This window comes from Mustela nivalis, assembly GCF_964662115.1.
Source record: "Mustela nivalis genome assembly, chromosome: 10".
Taxonomy (NCBI): Eukaryota; Metazoa; Chordata; class Mammalia; order Carnivora; family Mustelidae; genus Mustela; species Mustela nivalis.
In genome coordinates, this window is record NC_139029.1 from 68,719,237 (window position 1) to 68,735,412 (window position 16,176).

At 41.8% G+C, this 16,176-nt stretch overlaps 1 protein-coding gene across 3 annotated transcripts; it reads left to right on the forward strand.

The window, feature by feature from the left end:
- The first annotated feature begins 218 nt into the window (after positions 1–218).
- Positions 219–14,971, forward strand: DNASE2B (deoxyribonuclease 2 beta). Of its 3 annotated transcripts, XM_082688164.1 has the most exons (6): positions 222–812; positions 3,863–4,040; positions 7,355–7,436; positions 9,322–9,483; positions 10,838–11,035; positions 13,987–14,971. In XM_082688164.1, exons 1-6 carry the CDS (start codon positions 700–702, stop codon positions 14,334–14,336), a joined length of 1,083 nt encoding a protein of 360 aa, XP_082544290.1. In that variant the 5' UTR covers positions 222–699; the 3' UTR covers positions 14,337–14,971. The 3 variants fall into 3 exon arrangements, with proteins under 3 accessions (XP_082544291.1, XP_082544290.1, XP_082544292.1); XM_082688165.1 differs by lacking the exon at positions 10,838–11,035 and having other exon boundaries at positions 219–812; XM_082688166.1 differs by lacking the exons at positions 222–812; positions 3,863–4,040; positions 7,355–7,436 and having other exon boundaries at positions 9,393–9,483; positions 10,903–11,035.
- Positions 14,972–16,176: the final 1,205 nt, after the last annotated feature.

Here is a 16,176-nt window from a genome sequence, read left to right on the forward strand (position 1 = left end):
TCAATATATTTACCTGATTGCGTTAAAACCAATGGGACACCAAGACCTCTTGAAATGAAAGCACCGCATTGATTGGCTAAAACCAGAGGTGGAGACAATATGTAAACATCTTTGGTAAAATACAATTAAATTTGCTCTGACTTTGAGGCAACCCTTTGAAGTAGACTTTAGGAAATGTTTCTTTAAGACCGAGAGTGTTAGAAGTGATAGATCCCAACTATGACTAAGATGGAAGGTTTAATCATTTCTGCTTAATGTGTGAATGACAAGCATTTGTTTTCACTTCTAGAGCATCATGAGGGAAAGAAAAACATGACATATATTTAATTCCACATCTACTGATCAAGATGGAGTTTCCCTGCCTACTGAACTTCCTACCACATGGTGTTCACTCCAAAGAGTTAACTATCTATCCCTTTGTTCTCTCCAGAACTTCTGATGACTTTGCAAACCCGGCAACGATTGAGCACAAAAGCCTCCGGAGTCACGCTGGCACGTTGTGACCGAACCACACAATGACGTGAGGTTCGCTCCGTTCTGGAAATGCCCAAACAGCTAACGGCAGAGGTAAATGCAATCCAACATCAGCACCCGCACAGCCTGGGACAGACCTGAGACTCGGAGCCCTCAGTCTCGGGGGCAAGTTTCCCACGGTGGCAGAGGGTAAAGGTGGCAGATTAAAAAAAAAAAAAAAAAAAAATGACAGCAAGACTTCTGAGAACAGCCCTTGCTTTACTCTTCTTTGGCCTGTTTGGGGTTCTGGAAGCAACAACAATATCATGCAGGAATGAGGAAGGCGAAGCTGTGGATTGGTAGGTAAATGAAACGGGAGGATTCGGGCATGCAGGTAGAAAGCCAGAGGGTCTGAGGCAAAGCGACTCACTGTAAATTCCTAAAGGAATCTTCCACCCTGCCTCTCCCTTTTAAAAAGAGGAAATTAAAGTGTGTAAATGACTCACATATCCAAATAGGAACAGGCTCCTGAGTGTGTGGGGGGGCTGCCCCCTGAGGAAGAGCTCAGCAGCCCCTCGTGAGCCTGATTCGCTGGCCCCAGTGGGACAAGGCTGGGGGCCACAGAGGTGGGAGAGAGCTGACAACCTCTCTCCTTTGGCAATTTCCTCTCATGGCATTGTGCCTTTCCTAACGGAACTTTCCAACATCCTTTTAGAGAGGGAGAAAGGCAAGAAGGCAGATTACTTTTTGTCTGAGAACTTGCTCTTGTCCTTCTGAGAAGGAGAAAGAGGACTTGATGGAGCGCAGCATGGCTGGGTTGACGGTGTTGATTAGGCAGCACACGGCAGTTGTTGGAGTGGGTGCTGGATCGCTGGCGTCCTTCATGGTGTCAGAGAGACTAAGCACAGCACCACATTATAGCCATGGATTCTTCTAAAGCTTAGATCACCTTTTCACTCTTTCATTAAGGTCTTTGGTTTTGACGTTGTGGTTGGCATCAAGCTTTGTGTAAACTTCAGGCTAAAGACCACAGATACATTCATTCAGTCTCTCAGCAAGCAGTTACTGAGCTTATGCCAGGCCTTGTGCTGACCATTGAAAACACAGGTATGAATGAAACATGGTTCTTGCCCTCCAGAAGCTCAGTTTTGCGGTGAGGGCATAAATGGGGCCACTGGGGAGCAGACAGCCCAAAAATCTTCTCTGAGGAAGTAGTTTTGAGCTAAGTTGTTGTTGTTGTTTAAGACTTTATTTATTCATGAGGGAGAGAGAGGAAGGCAGGCTCCCCATGGAGCAAGGAGTCCCCATGGGAATCAATCCCAGGACCCTGGGATCATGACCTGAGCAGAAGGCAGACACTTAACTGACTGAGCCACCCAGGCTTCCCTGTTTTGAGCTAAGTTTTAAGAGCAATGATGAGCTGGTCAGAAAAACCAGGGAGATGCAAGGGCATCTCAGGCCCATGAGGGACTGGTAAGGAGGTATAGGGACAAAAAGGTAGAAAGCCATGGAGAGAGTGTGGAAGCAGTTCCGTGTTGCTGGTCCTTCAGAACATGGAGAGATGGCAGGAGGGAAGTTCAGCAAGAGGCAACGGCCAGTTCAAGAAGGGCTTCATGTGCTGGGCTGCAGAGTCTGCCCTTGACCCTCCAAGGGAGCTACTAAAGACCTTGGAGGGATGTGAAGTGGTCAGGTTCATATTTGAGAAAGTCCACTGACAATACTGGGAAGACCAGCTTCATGGAGACCAGTCTAGAGTCATGGAGAACTTATAGGACTCACACATTATGGGTGAGATGATATGCCAACGCAAGTTAGAGAAATGGCAGTCAAATTAGAGAGGAAGGTACATTCTGAGAACACTTATTCACAAATGGGTTGAGGGTCATAGGAGAGAGAGCCGAGTTAGGAAAGACTTTCAGACTGTTGGTGTCTCTGACCATACAGATGTGTTCCCCAGCTGCGGAGAAGAGCAGAGTTGGACAAAATATTATAAACTTGGTTTCAAAACTATGGAGCTGGAGGTCTCTGGAACATGTATGCATTTAGGTTTCTCTGGACCTCAGCATAGAGGTCTGGGCTACAAAGAGATCCAGGAGTCTTCAGAATATAACTGGAAATGGTTACCCAAGAAAAATGTTTAAATGCACGAGTTCTCCTCTGGTGTGTCGTGACACAGATCTCCAGCTCTTCAATGGCGGGCCACTACAGCATGAGTGACACATAAAATATATTTTTGCCACCGCTGAATGGACATGTTACTTAGCAATACCTGTCAGAGGGAATTCTGAGCCTGAGCAAACAGGGAGGCAGCCTCGAGCTGTTACAACTCACGGTGAGAGTCAATGGGCAGAACAACATCAGGCCAGTACCAAAGAACGATCTTATGTTCCTGGTCACATGTGAGGACCCAGCCCTGAGAGTATGAAGGCATGTACGGGGCGGGAAAATGCGCATATGAATAGAAGCAAGTGTAGAATGTGAAGCTTTTATGTGCAGCGTGAGGTACTGGCTTGTGGCAATAGTGAATGCGTTAGGATGTTTGCTTTCTTGTGAGTATTTGACAGTGCATTGTGGGATTTTTGCATTAGAGAGTATTTGGCTAGACCTGGCGGCTTTGCCCTCAGGGGACTTTCAACATTGCAAACATTTTTGATTGGCACAGCTGCGGAGTACTATGTCATCTAGTAGGTAGAGGCCAGGGAGGCTGCAATGCCCAGGACATCCCCCCCACACAACAAAGGATGATCTGGCCTGAAATGTGAGCACAGGCCCATTGAGAAGCCCTGGGCTCCATGACCCAGCCACCTCCCCTCCCAGTGAGATACCTGAAGAAGATATACAAACAGGAGATAATAGTAAAGAAGGCAAAATGCTTACTTGATTGGCTGGTCTTGGCCCCAAACCCTCAATGCAGCAGTCTGATAAACAGCTGAAGAATGTGGCTGAAGCCAGAGGGTCAAGGGAGATGCCATCTACTCTGCAGGCCAGACCCAAATCTCAGACCCAGCCAGCCAACTACAAAGACATGAGCATGTCAAGCACTTGGGACAGAAGAGAAAAACACATCCAAGGCCTTTGCTGTCTAGCCCTGGGCTTTGACCTCTCCCCAGGGCAGCCATATGGACTGTGGAAACAGAAGACAGCCACAGTCAACGTGTACAATGCATACATGGGCTTCGCCTACAGGGACCCTTCCTGCCAGGCCGGCTACTGTCTCAGGACATGTCCAGTGAGATTCTCATTCCTTCTCTGGGAAGGACCAAAGCCAAGGGTGAAAATAGAGGTGGAAAGCTGGAGCAAATCCTTTTCCTCGGACTTAGGAAACACAAATAAAATGGTATGTTTCGGTGCTTCACACCAGGGGAGCAGTCAACAGATGTTAGTAATTTGTGATTATTTCCTTTGTTAGGTTTACCTTTTATAAGTTACCTAAAAGGCAAGACAAGGAAAGCAGACAGACTGGGTTAGAGTACCTATACCTAGACTCCACCACCAGAAGCTGGAAGAGGAGTAAGCAGCTCATGAATACCACCAAGAGTGTGTTGGGAAGGACGTTACAACAGCTATACGAAGCCTATGCCTCCAAGGTAAGCTGCTGTTAATCGTTCATCTGATTCATACAAAAATGTGTAACATAGAATCTAAAGCTTCCAAAGGTTTTAATGCTAACCCACCAAACCCCCAGTCTTAGCAACATGCAGTCAGCCGGCACAGAATCTGAATCAATCTAAGACCTTAAGGATTATATCGTCAGACTCTATGGCAATGCCAAATTATTGGCACATTCAGCACTATATCCAGTAGTATCACTGGGTAAGGTGTGAACTGATTACATATGGAAGCCTTCTGGCTGCCAAACCCTGCCAATTCATTCGGGACTTGCTAGCTTATCCCTCTGACAGAAATAGAAAGGAGCCCCCTCCTGTTATAATAATGCAACATAGACCCGCAGTCAATACGCCTTGAGGAATGGATTGCTTATGCTATGGTGGGGATGAGTGGCGGTGGCCCTCATGACGGTTTCCAGTTGGTCTTCCTTTTAATTTATCATTTTCCAAATAGTAGGTTGAGAGCTAGGGTTCTAGCGCAAGGCCTAGAACTAACTTGCCCCAATGCAGATTAAACCTGCTATCTGGACTTGATCAGGCAATGAGCTAACCAGCCAGAGACAGAGGTAAGCAGACTGCTGGCTCACTGTGGGCAGTCTCCCAATGTTCCAGGCACCGTCTGCTGTTCGGTGACAAGACACTGCATTCCAACCAGGGGTGACAAGTAAAACCAAACAATAATATTTGGTTGCACGCATGTATGCATTCCCAATACTCACTTATAGAGAAGTCAATGTGTAAAATGACTCAGCACTTATAGCGTGCTGGGCCTTTGCATAGGTCAATAAATTTAATCCCCATAATACTATGTTAGATCCTAGCACTACGATACATATATATGTGAGTATTTACTCAAAACGTGCAGAGAGCCTTCCCTATGTGTACTGATAGTCACTTTATTCACCTGCCATTAAGACCAGCCTTCAGAGCCAAGTTACAAGATAAGAATTTATTTATTTATAAGGTGCACCAAGCACTGTTCTGGGTGCTTTTTAAAAGTATTTAATCCCAGCAGCAACCCTGTTTTAAATTATAGGTTGTTATGTAAAGTCAAAACTGCCTGCAGCTTCTTCTGCTTTCCAAGGTTGGGGATGGAGGCTGGGGCCATAACCCATCAGTGAGGAAATCAGTGCTTTCCCTATTTCCTTCCCCACTGGGAAGAGAAATGAAAGAGCAACATGGTGGAGCCTCTGTCATTCACCTTAGTTGGGACAGATGGTTCTTACTTTGGCTGAGTATAATAATGAGCTCTGGAGGCCCAACACTAGCCTCAGAGCCACGAGGGCAAAAGAGCTAAACTGCTCTGCCAAATAAAATAGAGTAGATGAGAGCTAGGAATTAGAAAGTGTAAGAAACACAGAGGGAGACCAGGAGCAAGTCCTTGCAGTGATGTAAAACCATTCCATGTTTTGTACCCTCAGTAAAACCTGCTCACACGCAGGCCTCAAGTGATGGATTCTGGAAAGAAAATGACAGTAAAAGGGCTGATTTCCATGTCTGATTGGCATAGAGCCAAAAGAGGAGCAACAATAGTGGGTGACATTCAAGGGAGATGGGGTGTTCTTTGGAAGCTGGAATTCTGTGCCAGACGTGATGGTGAGACAGAACTCCCCCACCTGCCAACCTGGAGTTCTAACAGAAAGCAGAATTCGAGATCAGACCGACTGGTTTTTAATCTCAATTGCCAAGATGACCTGGGCCAATATCTTGGTTGCACTGGGCATCGTTGCCCTTCTCTTGCCTTTGTCAATAAGAAACTTCCATTCACCTTTATAATAACATTTATCAAATTATACTGGAGTTGCTTGTACTTGCCTGTCTATAGTCCCTGCTAACTAGGGGCAGAGATTGTATTAGTCTTGTCCAACATTCGGTAGTCAAAATAATACCCAGCCTATGGTTATATAAAGCTGTCCAGAGACACATGCGTAGGCCTACCTACTCTCCGGTCCATAGTCTTCCCCTTTGTCAGAGAGCCTCTCTTCACTAGGGCTATAAACCGTTTAACCTTAGCTAGCCGTTACACTCCTTATTAGAATAACACATTTCATCAATTGTAAGGATAAAGTTCCTCACAGAATCTTCTCAGAGCCCCTTCACATTGTACGCCAAAGGCACACAATGGCCTCATGACCACATTCAACACCAGCTCATTGAATCACTGTCAGAGTCCTCCGGCTGAGGATATGAAGGCCAACAGTAGCTCAGTAGGTCAGTTGTGGAAAATGAGTGTAAAAAGACAACTTCTTTTCCTGGATATTCCTAAATATAGTAGCCAGGAATGCTTCACAGGCTATAGGGTACATTTAAAAAAAGGTTTTAGGTTACATCAAATCATGAAGCAATTGTAAGCAACTCAGTTATTGACTTATTTTCTGAGAGAAAAGGAGGAGGCTTTTCTTTTTAAATTGAGGAACTGGATTGTCCTTTATTGCTTTTAATTATGTCTTCAAGATTTTTTAAAATATCAACATTATTGGCTTCAGTAAGAATCACTATGTCATGACACCAATGAAATGGAACCACACAGAACTAATATAAGCACATTTCCAAAACATGACATAAAAAACACCACCAAAGTAATAGCTTCATTTTTACTCAGAGATTTGGCCCACTGTTTAGAAAATTTTCTCTTATTTTGCCTTACCAGAGGAAATCCAATATCCCCACACATTCAATTTCACCACTTTTTCTAAGCAGGAAAATATCAGGCGAGAAGGTGAAGTGACACTGAGAAATAGATTGAAGGAAGATCCTCCCCTCCAGGGAAGGAGTGGGAGCAGAGAATGAGGAATCCTGATTTAACACAAAACTCTGACCAAGAGGTGAAGTACAATGCAGGCAGAGGAACCCAGACCCTGACAGCCAGTTCCACATTGTGCCTCTAATATCAGTGGAAAAAAACCCAGGTGTAAACCTTGGCTGGTTGTTCCTACTTCATTTCCTGAACAAATATTTAAGTACTTCTTTATTATAAACCGGTTGCCAAATGAGAAATGCGTGTCCAAAACAACCAAGAGAAATAGGAATACTGCCCTCACATACACAGCAGGAAGCGTAGGGTTCCTGGAACATAAGACAAAGCCGCGCGTGGTTGAGAATGGGCTTCCTGTTCCCCTGTCTTTCGTGGCACAAAATTCATATTGATAGGGAAGCTGCCTATTAGGAGAATGGATGACTTTTCATGTGTATTAATGAAAGCTTTGTATCGCAGTCTGGGTGGCTGGTAGAAATGTTGTGAGCATTTACGAGCGTAAGAATGACACCGTCATAACCCTAGTGTGTTTCTGCAGAATAACAACACAGCCTATCTACTCTACAATGATGGGGTCCCTACCTCTGTGAATTACAGCCGGAAGTATGGACACACTAAAGGTATGACAAAAGCTGTTTCTCTTTCCTATTGGCAATCAACATTCTCTTCAACATTCTCTCTTGAATATTCTTATGTTGCACACCAAAAAGATAGCTTTTCCTCTTAATGGTTTATTTTGAGTTATCAAAATGCATTATTTCTATATCACAGGTTATAATCATATCATATGACTTGGAAATCTCCTTTTCACAAATTCCATTTTATTTCTTTTTCTTTCTTTTTTTTTTAAGATTTTATTTATTTATTTGACAGACAGAGATCACAAGTAGACAGAGAGGCAGGCAGAGAGAGAGAGGAAGGGAAGCAGACTTCCTTTCAGGGGCAGGCAAATGGATGTCAGCAAGCCAGGTGGGCTGAACTAGCAGGTCCCTGAAGAACTGGAAGGTGCATACTTTGTCAAAAGGGCAGATAGTACTCAGCTTGCCTTTAGGGGATGCAATTTTTCAGGAGATGTTGAAAATTAGTATTTGTGGAAATTTCCCCCAGTGTTTAAATGTTGGCAATGAGCTCGAAGTCTTAAAAATACTCTGTGAGCATAATAATATGTATCTGCAGGCTAGATTTGGCCACTGGGCTGCTACTTTGCAACCTCTGATTAAGAATATAATTTATAATGGCTGTCAAATGTCATGAGTGTTGAAAGCTTTTGATTTAGCCAAGATGCCCTCCTGATGGTCCTATTAGCATGGAATGCAGCAATTTTTATAATACACCACATTCTCCAACCTCTCCTCCAACAACCCTCAACCACCATTCTCACTCCACCCTGTTAGTTGCTAAAAGGATTTGGGCAGACTGGAAAAGGAAAGGGACCCCATGTCCAGAGGGGGTGTTCTCTTTGCCAACAGATGCCTGACATCCTGTGGCATGGGTACCGGGGGCTGAGGATTTCAGGCAAACAGCTCACTCATCTGGGCAGAAGGAAGCTTCTGAAGGTCATCCAGGTATGTTAGGCAAAAGGACTTTGGACATACATTTTCCACCTGTACACAGGGAATGATTCCATATCCACTGAGAAACCAATAGTGTTCTTTCTTAAAGTGTGTTCTTTGCAAAAGAAATAACAGACAGGCACTTGATTTCCATTCTAACAATAAGACAAACATGAATAGCTTTGTATTTACATGGTCATATGCAAACTGGAAAGTCTAGTCAGCATACCAAAACTATCCCAGTTTATTTATAAACACAGAAATCGTCACAGATGCCTGTTGGATAGGATTCATTTTGCCATGTCACAAGATGATGAAAATCTTTCTGTTTCCTTCCTTTCTGGTTTTCACGTTATTTTGCTCCACAAATCTTCACTAAACACAATTACCTGGGACATTTTGGCATGGCTTCTCTTTTAATTCTCTTTGCCTCTTGTTTCTGGACTTGTGGAATTGACTAGTCTTCTACAGTTAAAGGTGCATTGGTTTCTTACAACAAATTACTACAGGTACATTTCTCTGTTTGATATTTTTCTCCTCCTCTTTAGCCAGCTTTTGAAAATAGCTTAGCTGCTTAGCAGTACAGAGACTCATTATCTGAAGCTTGCCAGGTGACTATATGGTTTAACAAGGTCAAATTCCAATTAAGTACATTTGCATTCTGCCAAAACAAATTCTCCTTATGGTTACAACATGAAATTCCTCTTAGTTCTTCATAGGGTGGCTGCCCTGGCTGCCTCTTTGGTGGCTTCTTATCAGTAATGCGGCTAGGTGATGTGTGCCTGAATTGGTTTTGAAATCTTTGAAAAACAAGCAGAAATCTTTGTGGTCATTAATGGAATCAAACACTGGCCTGAAATATAAATGGGCTTAAATGTTGCAGCTTTGAACCCTATTGTTCAATGGAGATTTTGTTTTTCTAATGTATCTGTATTAACTGTATTTTTGGTAGGCTTACTGCTGTGGAACAGAGTCCAGGGAATCTGGCTGATTCATTCTATTCCCCGGTTTCCTCCAACTCCTGAAGAAGGCTATGATTATCCACCCACAGGAAGAAGACACGGGCAAACTGGCATCTGCGTAACTTTTAAGTACAACCAGTATGAAGCAATAGGTAACACTAGAGTATGTTTAAAAAAGAGATAGTAATGTTAAAGAAAGGATTTGGAAATGTATTAATAAATGTATTACTTCATCTATTTCTCTATTCATTAACACTCTGACACCTGGATTCTACTAGCTTCTAATATTGACATTGCCACGGTGAGACCATGAGCTGTTTCACTTACTAGACCTTTGTTTTCTGATCTGCCAGTGATGTCCTTGAAATTGATCGGGGTAGTACTTTCAAATATCTGCAGTGGCCAGGCTGGTAACAAAAATGGGTGAAACAAACAAGCAACACTTCATGGGCAGTGGGATCAGTGATAAACTGGAGTGTTGAGTCTCCACTCCAAAGCCTCATCTCTGCCATGTGACTCTGCAGGAAAGCAGACCTAATGATACCAGAGCTCCATATTTTTCAAGAGGAACTAGAAATCTAGGGATGGGAGGATGGGAGACAGTTGGAAAGACAGCATGGTCTCAATCTTATTTTTTAAAAAAATTGTGCAGATTACATGTTACCTGCAGGCCACCAACCTGACAGCTCCAAGCCATGGGATCTTCCTTTGAGATCCCAAGCTCAAGTGCCAAAAATACTTGGATTTGGAAGTGAAAACTATGGATGTGGATTTGGAAAACTAAGCTGAGGGAGGAGGAAGAGGAGGAACGCTGTTTTACCAATCTCTTTTTTACTGAGGAGGCTGCTAAATTGTAGTAATGAGTGATTTACCTCTACGTATAGGAGGTTTAGAACATGTTTTTCATCAAATTTCCACCTTATGGCAAGGATTACTGAGGCTCTCACTCAAAGCCCTAGTTTAACTACTTGAGTTCCAGTAATGATTAGAGAGAAGAATAGCACAGAGATTAGGTGTACATGCTGATGAGCTAACCATTCTTTAAGCTGGATGATCAGTTCACGGGAGTTCTCTACTTTTGCATATGTACATATATGAGAAAGAACCATATGGCCTCCAATGTCAGACTGCCTGGATTTGAATATCAACTCCATCAGTTACGAGCTTTATGAACATGTACATGCAACATAAATTCTCCATTAATTCATCTATAAAATGAAGATAATGATAAAAGAACTTAATTAATAATATAGTTGTTGTTAGGATTGAATTAAAAACATGTAAAGCCCATAGGACAATGCCTGGAAAGTAGGAAGTAAATACTCAATAGGTGTCAACTACTTTAACCGAGAGTAACTTGAAAGCTATTGGTTTCAAGAAGGGAATACTCTTGTTTTTGTTTTTTGTTCTGCTTTGTTCTTTTAACTCAAAGCAAGATCTATAATATCAACAAGCATTTCCATCTGTGTCCTAATTCTCAACTTTTCTTTCTGTTTCTTGATTCAGATTCTCAGCTCTTGATCTATAACCCAAACATTTATAGCTGTTCCATCCCCGCCATCTTTCACCAGGAGCTCGTTCACATGCCCCAGCTGTGCTCCGGTTCTAGCTCGTCAGAGATCCCCGGCAAGCACCTCACCGCACTTCAGTCAGCCCGGGGCCAAAAATTCCTCCATTTTGCAAAGTCGGATTCTTTCCTTGATGGTATGAAAGGTCATGATCCAATCATATGTAACTTTGCTGTTGGACTCACTCTGGATTAGATAGAGGAAATACTCTGATTATGCAGGGGTAGGGAAGTAGAAGAGAAGGGAGGGAAAAGGGAGATTGGATCAGTTCAAACATTTGCCTACTCTGCTTGAATAGCAAAATTCCTGATCCAACCACCAAAATAACTCACACTATCTCACAACCATCCAACCAGGGGCCAGGGAAAACTCACAGTCTGCAGCCTCTGTTGGGCACAAGACACAGCTGTCTCCTTCTTTTTCTATTCTCTAAGCAGCTATTTAAAACCTTCTTTACCCTCAAGTCCTTTACATGACTCTGCCGCCTCATTTCTGGCCTTGATTTCTCCTTCATAGAGAGAACAGAGATCACCAAGGAGAAACCCTTTCAAGGACAAACCCCACCAAAAAACAGTATGGAGGTTCCTCAAAAAATTAAAAACAGAAATATCACATGATTCTATAATTCCACTACTATTTACTCAAAGAAAACAAAAACACCAAGTCAGAAAGATATATGCAGCCCTTTGTTTATTGCAGCATTATTTACAGTAGCTAAGATATAGAAGAAACCCAAGTGTTCATCAACAGATGAATGAATAAAGAAGATGTGGTATAGATATACAATGGAATATTACTCAGGCATTAAAAGGAATGAGATCTTACCATCTGTGACAAAATGGATGGACCTAGAGGGTATTATGCTAAGTGAAATAAGTCAGACAGAGGGACATAATGATTTCGCTTATATGTGGAATTTTAAAAGCATATGATTTCACTTATATGTGGAATTTAAAAACAAAACAAATGAACAAACCCCTCCCCTCCTGAATAAAAGCAGAAATGGGCCCATAAATACATAGGACAAACTGATGACTCCCAGAGGGGAGTGGGTAGAAGGATGGGCAAATGGGTGTGAGTGAGTGGGAGGGACAGGCTTCCAGGTATGGAATAATAAGTCACAGGGATGAATGAATAAGTCACTACCTTCCTGGGGAATGTAGTCCATGGTACAATAGCATAGTACAATAACAGATGGTAGCTCCACTGTGGTCCACATAAAATGAAGAACAGAGTTGTCAGATCACTGTGCCTTATACCTGAAACTAATGTAACACTTTGTGTCAGCTATACTTCCTTTTTAAAAACAGCTAATAACAACAACAACAAAAAGAACATACCTACTCTCAATAATCTTATCTGTTTCCGTCCCTTTTCACGAGTTTTCTTCTACCCCAACAGAAGAAGTGCATCCCTTGTGCCTTGGAACCCTTCCCAGCCTCAGAATACCTTATTTCATCCACTTGATCTGTTCTCCCTCTTCTACTTCCACAGGCCCACTCTATAAGCTCTGTCTCCTTGGCCCACAAACATCCCCCAAAACCTTCCCTCAGTTCTAGATCCCCTATATCTGTTTCTTCTTTTCTTCCAGATTTCTTTTTAAAGGGCTCTTCAGAGCCTTCACTTGATCAATGCTCCTTCACTGCAGCCTTGAGCCTCTGTCTGTAGACACCAGTCTCTCCGCAGTCACCAATGACTCTCTCAGTTGACCTCATTGTCTTCCCTTTTTGCTTGCTTCCTTCCTTCCTTTTATATTAGATAAAATTCACTGAATGCCTGCCACTTGCCAAGCTCTGTGTTAGGCACCAGATAGAGATCCAAAAATTAACAGGACAGAAATAGTCTCTGCAGAATCTGGCACTGTGAAAACCCTTTCCTTCCTGAAACACTCCTCCTCCCTGATTTTTGGGAGTATCTAGTCTCTTGGTCTTCTTCCCACTTCTCCTAAGTCTCTTCTGCCAGGTCCTCCTCCTCTGCCTACTACTTAGGTGGCTGAGTTGCCACATGGTTCTCTACTCATCCTTATCTCATTCTACTTACTCACTCTAGGTGATTTCCAGCAAGCCTTCAGGTGATTCCCAAGACTAGATCTGCACCCCAGATCTCTGGACTGACAGATGTATTCAAAAGTGGGTGGGACATTTCTACTTGGAGGTGGCACAGCCACATCAAATTCAACATGCCAAACTCATTATCCCCCACAAATCCACTCTTTTTCTTGTATTCTGCATGGTCAACTGGGGACTCTAGATCCCTCCTTTTTCCTCACCCCTCTATCAAGTCATCAAATTCAATCAGCTCCAGGTCCTTAGTAACACTCACATTTATCTTTTCTTCTCCAAACTTTCGGCCACTGCTACAGTCCCATCTGTGTTTATTGTCACAGTTATTGTGACAACCTGATGTTTTCCCTATCTCCAATCTAATGCACCTTCCACAGTTCATCCTCTGCATTGCCTCTTGATTGATATTTATGATCATAAACCAGTTTCTGTTAATTCTCCATTAACACTTCTTTAAAAACTCCCCCATTGAGGGGTGCCTGGGTGGCTCAGTTGGTTAAGTGTCTGACTCTTGATTTCAGCTCAGGTCATGATCTCAGGGTCATGGGATTGAGCCCTGCACTGGCCTCAGAATAAAGTCTGCTTAAGATTTTCTCTCTCCCCCCATCCCCTACCCTCTACTCACTCTAAATAAATAAATAGCCCCAGTGATTTCAGGAAAACCCAAACATTTTGGCATGATTTGCAAAGATCCCTTGAAGCTGGCCCCAGGTTACTTTTCTAGCTTTATTCTTTCTGAAGATCTTTTCAGAACAAAACATATATGACTCTCTTATTTGTGTTGAACAGAGGACATTTTAAACACCAATGTCATCTTAGTAATAAGGATAATAACTTTTATTTACATATCACTTTAGCACTTACAAAATGTTCTCCCATCCACTATCTCAATTATGTTGTTATTATTGTGCTTATGACATTCACATATCAGGGGTGAATGATGAGTTCCATTGCTGAGGATATTTTCAGGGACTTATCTAAGTGCAAATACTAGCCTTGCTATCTTTTTCCCTATAAACTCTAGACATCTTTGCAGCCTGGATGGCTCAACATTTGAAGACACACTTGCTAACAGAAACCTGGCAGCGAAAGAGACAAGAGCTTCCTTCAAATTGCTCCCTTCCTTACCATGTCTACAATGTCAAAGCAATTAAGATATCTGGACAGTCTTATTTCAGTTCTTACCAGGATCATGCCAAGTGGTGTGTTTCCCAAAAGAGGACCAAAAATCGCTGGACCTGTATTGGAGACCTAAATCGGAGCCCATACCAAGCCTTCAGAAGTGGAGGGTTCATTTGTACCCAGAATCAGCTTATTTACCATGCATTTCAAGGACTGGTTTTGTATTATGAGCCCTGTAACTCAACTTGGTGAAAGGACATAAGTACTATCATTTTCACTGCTGACAATGAGTCTTCTTCCATAAGATCCATTATATATCAAAAGCCTGTGAATGTAGCTGTACTCCACATATCATCAAATAAAATGCTTTTCTACCATGTTTACCATTTTATCTTCCACTTAGCGGCAATTTATCTACTTTGTATTTATATGTCATAAACATAAATGATTATACATTACTAAAGTGAGAATGGATGGAGTGGAAGAAAAAATATTCTCTGTGTTCATAGATCGACAGGCTATCTCTCAGATTAATTGCACCTCCTTCACAAAGATTTCCTGACTCTTCTCATTCTTTGTTGAAGGAAAAAAATTTCTCTGTGTATCTCATACTATTTAGTCACATTCTTCTTAAAGTTCTTTTCACTGGTTTATGGTTGAGTTTTATTTGTTATTCTCACTGCTGCTCCTTACTCATCTTATGATCTGAGGCCATTTACTTGAACTCTCAGAGCTTTGCTTTTCTCATCTGACACATGCAAATAATAAACATTTTCCAAAAAAAAAAAAAATGTTTTAAAGTCAGATTAGGAGGAAAAAGTGAAACAACCTACCAACTTGGGAGTAAATAAAGAAGAGTAACATAAATAAATCCTAATCAAACCTAACAATCTTCATTCCAGTGTGCTTCATTTTGGGAGTTCTGGTCACTAAATACAACTGTGCTATGAATAAACAGTAATAAATTTGCATTAAGAACTACTTGCTTAATAGAACTTGAAATACAGTTTCCAATTTCAAGAAAATTATAATCTAACAAAAGTAATCATAACAGTAACTAAGGCCAGCATTTATTGAGCATTTACCATGTAGTGAACAGTCAACCCATATTTTCTTACTTGATCTTCATCATGATACTATGCGATAGAAATTATTATATCCCCATTTTACTGACAAGGAAACTGAAGCCTACAAAGCTTCAGTAAATTGCCCAATATTATAGAGGTCTATCTGCTCTCTAAGGCTATGCTCTTTACTCCTATTCCAAGACACAATAAAATAAAATGATGCAAAATAGGATAATATATATATGATGTCTTTTTTTTTTTTAAAGATTTTATTTATTTGACAGAGAGACAAAGAGATCACAAGTAGGCAGAGAGCAGGCAGAAGCAGGCCTCCTTCTGAGCAGAGAGCCCGATGCAGGGCTTGATACCAGGACCTAGGATCATGACCTGAGCCTAAGGTAGAGGTTTAATCTACTGAGCCATGCAGGTGCCCCAATATATGATGTCTTAACACCAACCAAAACTCATGGAACATAATGACACCTGTCCAATGAAAAGCAGAGAAAAAATTGAGTTTATCTTACTGTCAGAAGCAAAGATAAGCTAAGGGGATGTTGAATATTAGCTAGCCAGCTTATATGTTTGAATGTATGAAGAGGCTTGAAAAATGTGTTTTATCCTCACAGAAAGCATCTGACTATAAATAATTCCAATAAAGTAGGATTAACAGAAAAACCAAAAAGCACAAGATCTTAACTTTAAAGGTGAAGCAGGTCAGAACTTGATCCAATAACACAGATAGGAATAAATGAAAAGGAAAAAGAGAAAACAAAGGTCAATTGAAGAAGAAATTTATTGGACTAAAAAAATACATACAATAGGTATGAGCTTCCCCAAAGGTAAATGAAGACATTCTAGAAAAATGGTTTTATCTCAAGCACCACAAAAGAATCTGAAAGAGAGTAGAATCAAAACCAGAATCCACAGAATAAAGAGGATAAGAATGTGACAGAGAGAAGAAAAAGACGATGCTGGCCTACTGGCAATGCACATTGAGGATTTGCTTCCCAGTGAAGGGAGGAAGA

Excerpts from the sequence above, each read along its gene's own strand:
- DNASE2B (XM_082688164.1), top strand. The coding sequence starts at position 700 with ATGACAGCAAGACTTCTGAGAACAGCCCTTGCTTTACTCTTCTTTGGC. Across the intron at positions 7,437-9,321 it reads GAAGTATGGACACACTAAAG|GCTTACTGCTGTGGAACAGA; the intron begins GTATGACAAAAG and ends TATTTTTGGTAG. Across the intron at positions 11,036-13,986 it reads GTCGGATTCTTTCCTTGATG|ACATCTTTGCAGCCTGGATG; the intron begins GTATGAAAGGTC and ends TATAAACTCTAG.